We start from the raw sequence: 8860 nt of genomic DNA, 5'->3' as shown, positions 1-8860 counted from the left end.
ACCACAGGTATTTACTCGTGTAGAGAAAACATTTGTCTGAATGGCGGGTCGTGCTACAAGAGTGGCAGCATCCATGCATGTAGCTGTGCTCCTGGGTACAGTGGCGATCGCTGTGAGAAAGGTAGGAGCAGGGTCCAGGATTCTTAGCGTCTTTTTGTTATCCTGAAGTTGTTTCAAATGTTTTTATTTAGTTTTCTATATTCATTATGTTTTTTTATACACAGACACTGATGAATGCCAGTCAAACCCTTGCCGCAATGGCGGTACATGTGTCGATGGGCTGGCTTCTTTCAAATGTGTGTGCCTCCCGAGCTACTCCGGGCTATTTTGTGAAGAAGGTAAGTTTGTGATTATGATTGGTTTCTCTCACATCTTATATAGAGTATTCAATTTCAGAATAATCCAAGCTCATTTCACAGTTAATTAACTGGTATCCACCATCCATGTAAACACTCTAGACACAGCTAACTGTACTGACAATGCTTTCGGTGTTGCATTGTGTTTCACAATACATCAAAAAAGAAGAGCAAGATCATGTGTTATTCAAAAAGCACATATTTTAAGAGAAGGCTTTTAGTCACTCATAATGTAATCACTTCTTGGAGTTATGTGAAATAAACCAGAACAAATTGTCACACATAAATGAAATACAATTCGCTCTGATTGCGCAGCTACTGACCACCCACCGTACAGCAGCATATCCGTCTCAGGTCTCTCCCGGTCCTCAGATGATTCATAAACACCATATTTATCTCATCATCAGAACCACATTTCTAAGTCTTTTTAGTGTTGCCTGGAGGTTTGTCATGTCCGATAATACTTGGATCCGTTTCTACCAGTTTCAGACATACAGACAGCTGACACGTCCTTAATGTTTCCTTTACAACGATACTTTTTCAATGTATCAAGTCAATACAATGAAATACTAGCAGGTCAGGTCAGGTCAAGTTCAAGTCAGTTCTTGTATTTACACAAAAACTAAGTCAAGGTACACAAACACACATTTCAATACTCATCATCTGTCTTTAGCATCTGATGGGTAAAATATAATGGTTGCAACATCCATAATTTATTGGTTTCCTTCCCTGTTGCACCCTACTTTCATCCCTTGGGTGCTGAGCCCCAGGCAGCAACTGTCTTGGCTATTTTCTCTTGACCGGTGTCTACACCCTAAATGTTGCTGTCGTCACTCATCAGTGAATCACACCCTGGTTGTGTATGCAGATACAGCTGCTGCGTAAGAAAGTCTTGGCAGGAGAAGAAGAAACTGTAACTTTAAGGAGAACAGCCCAGAGAAAGAACTGACATGTGTTTAGTCTGTTTGTGTCCCGATGCTCGCACTGTGAAGGAGAGGAAGCAACAAACTGTCTGTTATCAGATTTGTTGCAGTTTCTGTATGTTTGGACCAACACACACAGACACACATTCCCACACCTCTATAGTAGAGGGAAAATGCTTATTATAAGTGTGTACCTGGGAGAAACTCCTTTTGCCTTGGTGCAATGATGCAGAATGAATGTATATCCATGGAAATGCCACTCCTTAGCTAAAACCTTTCCCAAAATCCAACCCAAGCCTCAGGATTGACTTTAATTTGAACTCTTTTTCAGCTCAGGGATAAATAGAATCACCCTCTCAGTCATGTTGAGTAATAATAGACACTTAATTTCTTATTGTTTCACCTCTACCTTCTCTGAAGAGCCTCATAGTCCGCTGTTACTTGGGGCTGTAGGGAACTAATCTCTCACAATCTTCCTCTTTCATCAGACAATAGTGCCAGTCATAGATAGCAGCAGGCCTGAGGGGTCAGTATATGCAGGTGTTACAGTAGATTAGACTGATACAAGAATGGTAAGGTGGTGGAACTTGCAGGCGCATGGAAGGAATATTCCTCCAGTTCATGCAGTTCTGCATCTCTGCCCTTAGGCCTCTGTATATAACTCCTCTCTCTCTCTCTTTCTCCCATCAGATACAGAAACATGTGACTATGGCTGGCATAAGTTTCAAGGCCACTGCTACAGATACTTCCATCAAAGAAAAAACTGGGACACAGCAGAGAGGGAGTGCCGCATGCACGGGGCTCACCTCACCAGCGTCCTGTCCCATGAGGAGCAACAGTTCGTCAACCGTAAGTTAGAAACTGCAGTTGCAGATACCCGAGCTTCAATACTGTAACTTTTTCAGTGATGTGTTATTAGAGTGAAAGAAAGTTTTACACATGCACTTAGTTGTAAGCACGGGAAATGATTCAGGCATAGAAAAATGCTGTTGCTATCTCTCTCTTTCCCGGTTTTGTTTCTCTAACTGAACAGTCCTAAAAAGGACATGTGGCCACAGAGAGACTTAATCTGCTGTGTTTCACTTTGCCCTGTATGGCAGGTCTGGGACAGGACTACCAGTGGATCGGACTGAATGATAAGATGTTTGACAGCGACTTCCGTTGGACAGACGGCAGCCCCATGGTAAGATTGGGTCCTTTCTCACATATTTTGGTCTCAACAAACATGGCACAGAGACAGTGTAAATATTTGGAAGTGATTCTGATGACAACTGCAGTCATCCGGGGAGGGGCTGTGACCACGTTCTCATGACATATTCTTCTCTACCTCATATCACGCCCTGCTGGGTGACTGCTGTGCTAATAAAACCTTTTGTAGGACACTGCTGAATTAATTTATTCACCATGAAGTCAGTGCATACAAATCAGAGGCTACCACAAAGCTGCAGTAGAGAGGAAACACAGGTAGTACATAATGTTTTATAAACACCAGCACACAAGAAGGAGCGTGTTTGCTGTTGTGGTTATGGCTGCTGAAGATGCCCCTCACTAGACAGGAAAGTGGCAAATTACTATGTGCATCCATGTCGAACAGAGTGATGTCCTCACTTCAAAGATAATCCTCCACCAGCAGTGATAGGGGAAGATAGAGAGGGCCTGGGGGTTAACAGATAAGCAGGGGCCGCCTGTGGGGACCCCTGCTCAGATGAGAGATTGAGGGGTGTTTAGGATGAGCCTTGCAGGCGTAGACAGGTATGGTCCCCCTTCAACCCCCACACCCATCAGCAGGCCCAGCCAGCAGGAAGCCACCAGGGGGAAGGGCCACCAGGCAGGCACACACACAGACACACAGATGGACAGCACCTGTGCCCGGCTGCAGAAAGACAGAAAACAAGATAGGAGCAGCCAAGGGGGTTCTGAGTGGGTGGCCACCCTCTGTGGAATTAATCTAAATAAATAAAATAATAAATACCTAAAAGTCTCTGATTCACAATAAATAGAAAATAGAATAGAAAAGGGCACATCACATAAAAGTAGAGCATAAATTTAGAGCATCGAAACCAAAGATTGGAATATTGGAATTTCTTTGGTTGAGTGTGTATGTGTGTGTGGGTGATCAAAGTTTGTTTGATTATTTTGAGGAGGATGCAGCCCTGCTGGGCAGATGATGTGCGAGCCATTTGTTAACGTGAAGTGAGCTGAACAGGAAGTCAGTGTGTGTTTGTTAACCATAATAACAGAGCAGCAGAGCCTCTGGGCATGATGGGGAGTTGGGGGAGGGGGGGTCACAGCTTTGAAGGGGCTGTTTGAACCTAGAATGTGCTGAAAGACTGCAGGTAGCATCACTTCCAGGTTGAATACCTCACAGCACTACAGCTGTGTGTACACTGTATGAATGTGTAAGTGGACATCTTCATACATGAGTGTGTGGGATTGTGTGCCTGTGTACACGCATCATATCACATTAAAGTGCTGTGTGCTATGTGCTTTTCTTGTCTCAGTAGTGGGTAATTGTGGCGAGGTCACTGAGTTACAAAATGTGTTGTGCTCCTACCCTCTTGTGGCTGTTCAGAAAATAACACACAGCTCTCAAAGAAGATAGGAAACTTGCTTCCAAGACAAGACTGCACAGGATATCTATTTTTAGGAACACTTTAGAGGAAGCAGATAGGTGGTAGAGACAATAGCATTTATATCCTCTTTATCAGGGTTGCTAATTCGACACACTAGATAACTAATGTTCTAAAAATATACTGTTAACTCATACCTAATGTAAATCAGAATTTAAATAGACATACTCCAATGTCTCACTCTGCTCTTGTCTCAGCAATATGAAAACTGGAGGCCCAACCAGCCTGACAGCTTCTTCACGTCTGGCGAGGACTGTGTGGTTATGATCTGGCATGAGGACGGCCAGTGGAATGATGTTCCTTGCAACTACCACCTCACCTTCACATGCAAGAAAGGCACAGGTAAAACTGCGGTTTTTATTTATTAGCAAATAACGTATGGTTAAACATAAACATTTCATTCAAATAAATCATAATATTGGAAATGTCTTGAAGAGAGAAGGGCATATAGAAGCAATATGTATAAAGAATTGGGATCAAATCTGCTCACTTTACTGTCATTCTTTCCCCAATGTGCATTCAGTGGCCTGTAACCAGCCCCCTCTAGTGGAGAATGCTCGTACCTTTGGTAAGAAACGTGACAGGTACGAGATCAACTCATTGGTGAGGTACCAGTGTCGTAATGGATTCATTCAGAGGCATGTGCCAGTCATCCGTTGCCGTGGGGATGGACGATGGGATGCTCCTAAAATCACCTGCATGAACCGTGAGTACACAAAACTCTTTGATTTAGACTCACAACATTCTGGGCATCATTTAATATACAGTACATGAAGTGTAGTTTTAGTTTCGCTTGCCGCTTACTTGCAAATGTTTATTTCACAGCCTCAAATTATCAAAGGACTTTCATCAGAAGACATCAGCAACACAAAAGTCTCTACAGTGTCAACAACTTCAGGAGGCCTGAGGAAGCCCTCCGCTTTCAACACCAGCGCCACAGGGGGAAAAGAGACAGGACTGCACACAAACGAAAGAGGGAGTGAGCGCCGTATATCCTGGCGTGGTTTCCCTGAAGCGAGAACACATTGCTGTTCCTCGTGTGGAAAAAGGAAAATAACTCTCAAAGGAAAAGCACAAGAGAAAGCTCATCAAACAAACCATAAGGATGACCTGCAGTTTTCTTGCATCTTGGATGACGATGGACTCTTATTAAGTGCCCTATAAAGGGATATTGTTCTGACATGACTTTTTTGATGAAGGGGCACTGTTTTAAAACAATGCCAATGTGGATAAAACACTTTCAGCTGGCTACTGGAAAAGCAAAAAAGTACACTCAAAGTTTGCAGATCTTTGAAAATATCTTTGTTATTTGAACCATAATACATCCAAGTCTATTGTATAACACCTTTATATACAAACTGTGCTCTTTAAAAATCTGTGTTCCTTATTCATAGAAAATCGCTTTTGTGAAATTATAGCGCTTATGTTATGTAAAGGAATTCATCACGTTGCCATGCTGTTTGCAAGACATCCATTCATATTCATACTGAAATGGAGCAATCAGTAATATAAATGACTACAGATAAGACTAATAGTTTACTTTACTAGAATATTATAGCACATACAGCGCATTCAGTAACTTCTTTGCTTCCTTTATAATGAATCGTTCTGCAGTCTTTAAACCTTATCTACAGCACCAAGCATATTCTGAAACAGAGTTTCAATGCTGTCCTTGTAGAAAATCTCATTCCAGCTAACAAATATTTGAATCAAATGCTCTTTTAATAGTTGTGAACCGTTTCTGTAGTGGCAGCTTTCAGAGCAAATCACCACCTTTTTCTCTTGCTTTTGTTCCGGCCCTCACTCCAGAATGTCATCAATGTCTTGCCCAGATTTGTTTATGAATTGATATGTAGAGAGAGAATATATGAAACGTGTATAGTGCCTTGCAATCTAATGTGAGCGTAATTACTCTCTTAAGTACTTATTGACAAAGCTTGTATTCACTGATGAAAAGCCATACTGATCAACTATTGTAATAGTGAAAGAAGGGAAGTGTGTGTGGTAAATGTTCTTCTCATTTGTTTTATCCACATTTCAATGCATAACCTGCAATTTTTTGCTTTAGCATGTGTACAATAACAGCATTACTGTTCATAATTACTCACCACATACTCGCTTGTGTCTGCTCTGGTGTAGCTGGGGGTTGGTAGTTGTCTAGGGTTCCTAATTTTTCTGTTACCGTGGATCATTTTGAACCAGCCATTGAGAGAATGTATTTTGTGAAACACTCAGAAAGACTTGAACGTAACGTCTGTTGAAGCAGAGATGCATCTAATTTATTTTCAAGCTGCTCTTAATAATTGTTTTATACCCCCAGTTAAATAGGTCGCTGTCCCCTGGCCAAGCAGTCCTCTTCATATATCCGTACTTTATGACCAGCCAGAGTCACAGTCTGTCTAAATGGGATGCATTGACGATGCTAATTTACTACACATTACAGTAAATTTATAGGTCTTTTAACAACTTAAAGGCCAGCAGTGGACCAAAGTGTATGGATGGCCCCATCAACTGCAATAAAGTTTTTCTCTGTCACATTAACACATTGTTTGTACTGGTATTGCAGTGTGGATGGTTATGTGTGGTCTCCAGCATTTTTGTTTTGTTTTGTTTTTGTTTTTCTAATGGAAAAAAAGTGTTTTGTTTTCTTTGGCTGTGAGTGTCTGTTTGTTTCAGCCTTAATGTGCACATAATACCATTTTATATTTATAACAATTTTTTACAATGTGAATGTCTGGGAATGTTTGTGAATTTTTTAAAGAGATCAAGCTGTTTTTTCTGCTCCAAGTCACCAAAGAAATAAAATAAATATATGTATATTATATTCTAAATGTGTTTTGTTCACACTTTTTAAGTGATGTTAGGCATGGTAAAGGGCCTGGGAGGATCGTTTCAAGATTCAAGATTCAAGAAGTATCCATACATACGTGTATACATATATGTATTGATTTGCGTTCTGCTTGTTGTGTTTGGGAAGGTTTCATAGAGAATCAGTGGTTTCCAAACTCCCAGTCCAACATGTTAACCAAAACAAAACAATCCATGCAAAATGTCCTTTTCTGAAATTAACCTCAAACAATCACTGACTCACAGCATGGAAGGATGTATGTAGCATCAGGCGCTTTCCTCCACTGCCGAATTTTGGTGAAATTTGCAGAATCTGGTGAAATCGTGGTCACTTCACATACCATCGGTGGCACTTATACCACAGTTTGAGAAACCCTGCACTACACAGCATGTTCTGGCTTCTGCTCAGTTACATGGAGGGTAGATGGATAAGAGAGTCTATAGTTGTGAAGAAGAGATAGATATTTTCCCTGTGACGAAAGAGTAAGCAGTTCTGGGTGTGTCTCTACCTCTTTCCCACTGCATGCTGGGATGAGTAAAGAAGAATGTCTTCTTCAAACGACTTTGGGTGTGTAGTCAGCAGTGCGACCTTTTCACCAGCAGGTAGTGCTACCAGACCAAAAGCTACTGCAAACCACAAAGTGTACTCTGCTCAGTAGCTGGGAGACGATTTCCCCTTTAGATTTGGAACAAGTCATGGAAAGTTTGCACACATGATGTAGAGCTGTACGGTCATTTATATGCATCCTCAAAACCAATGTACAGACAGGCAGAAACATCACTGAAAAAACACAAACCAGACGTGTAGCCCTTTGGTAGACACACCTTTCATTTGGAGTAATAAGATGTGGTAATGTCTGTTATTGGAAACATATGGAGAGAAAGCTGCTCGAGAGCAATGTCCATGCTTAAGTTGCTGATGTTGCAGAACGACAGACCTGCATTAAGTACATCACACTACAGTTGTTTTATGAGGCAGAGTGGTGCACATGGTTCCTCTTACATGTTAAATACAAATAGATTCCCTCGATGTAAAAACCAAAGCTTGATAAGTTCATTACACTTCACCACTATTCCCACAGCGCCTACTTATAAAGCAGTCAGATTAGGTTGGCTCTGACGGTACATTAATAGCATGAAGCACCCTTATCAGAGTAGCAATATGAAGTTGTTTAGTGTCATCTGTGAGAATGAGCATTGCTGTGGCTTTCACTGTGATGGCCCACTCTGACATTAGAGGAGACTTGACTTGTGATTAAAGGCTGCTACTGGATACCCCAGAGAGAGTGAAACCTACAGTCCTGCCTCATGAAATGCAGATGTTTCACAGGAGATCAGGGGAAAACCAAAGCCTCAGCCGAGGTCTCTCTGGGATTGAAAAGGTTTTCTGGGTTTGTTTTGCAAAGGAAATGTGCTCTGGCTCTCCCTAATTTCCTGCATTTGACAGGCACCTAATGTACACTGTCCATCATTCTGTCATTACCCTGTTATATTCCCATCCTATTTTACTTGTAATCTGTGTGACAACCATTTGAAATGAACCACCGTTTGGCTAAAGGTCACAGCATCAACTGATTTGCTGGAACCACAGAATCAACCAAATCAAATGTTCAGAAGAACAATGAGACATTTGTCCACATATCAGTTTAACTGTCCACTCTAAGGAAACACTGAAAGCGTACTCATACCAAAACTAAAAAGGAGATGTGTGTAAGAATGTACTGCCTTGAATAGAATGAAATCATACTACCACTAATAATAATAAAACGTCATCCTGATCCACCTATTTCTAGTCAGCCATGGGATAAATGTGAGAAATTATTGTACTTTGAAATTAGTGAATATATCTACACAGTTGCTCATTTAGTTGGAATAAACAATTATTCCAATCTTATGGGCAACAGTATATATATATATATAGAGAGAGAGAGAGAGATATACTGTATATATAAACACTGTTGCCCATAAAGTTGAAATAAAAAATCATTCCAACTTTATGGGCGACCATGTTTTTGTTTTTTTAAAAAGGCTTCCTGGCCTGTCAAAGGAGGCCTGTCGCTTGTTTTTTATGCTTAAAGGCCTTTCCATTATAAATTAAAATTCA

General features: G+C 41.0%; 1 protein-coding gene across 1 annotated transcript in view; it reads left to right on the top strand.

Moving 5' to 3' along the window:
* Positions 1-6696, top strand: part of LOC143008190 (brevican core protein-like) — a 40045-nt gene extending 33349 nt beyond the window's left edge. Inside the window, exons 5-11 of the mRNA XM_076159823.1 lie at positions 8-121; positions 225-338; positions 1970-2128; positions 2380-2462; positions 4107-4251; positions 4433-4615; positions 4735-6696. Of these exons, the coding sequence (XP_076015938.1) occupies positions 8-121; positions 225-338; positions 1970-2128; positions 2380-2462; positions 4107-4251; positions 4433-4615; positions 4735-4892 (956 nt within the window). The 3' untranslated portion in view covers positions 4893-6696. The remainder of the gene's footprint in view (positions 1-7; positions 122-224; positions 339-1969; positions 2129-2379; positions 2463-4106; positions 4252-4432; positions 4616-4734) is intronic.
* The last annotated feature ends 2164 nt before the right edge of the window (positions 6697-8860 follow it).

This window comes from Genypterus blacodes, unplaced genomic scaffold, assembly GCF_046128005.1.
Source record: "Genypterus blacodes isolate CSIRO-AG114 ecotype Tasmania unplaced genomic scaffold, CSIRO-AGI_Gbla_v1 ptg000099l_1, whole genome shotgun sequence".
NCBI lineage: Eukaryota > Metazoa > Chordata > Actinopteri > Ophidiiformes > Ophidiidae > Genypterus > Genypterus blacodes.
This window is presented reverse-complemented; position numbering and strand designations above follow the sequence as displayed.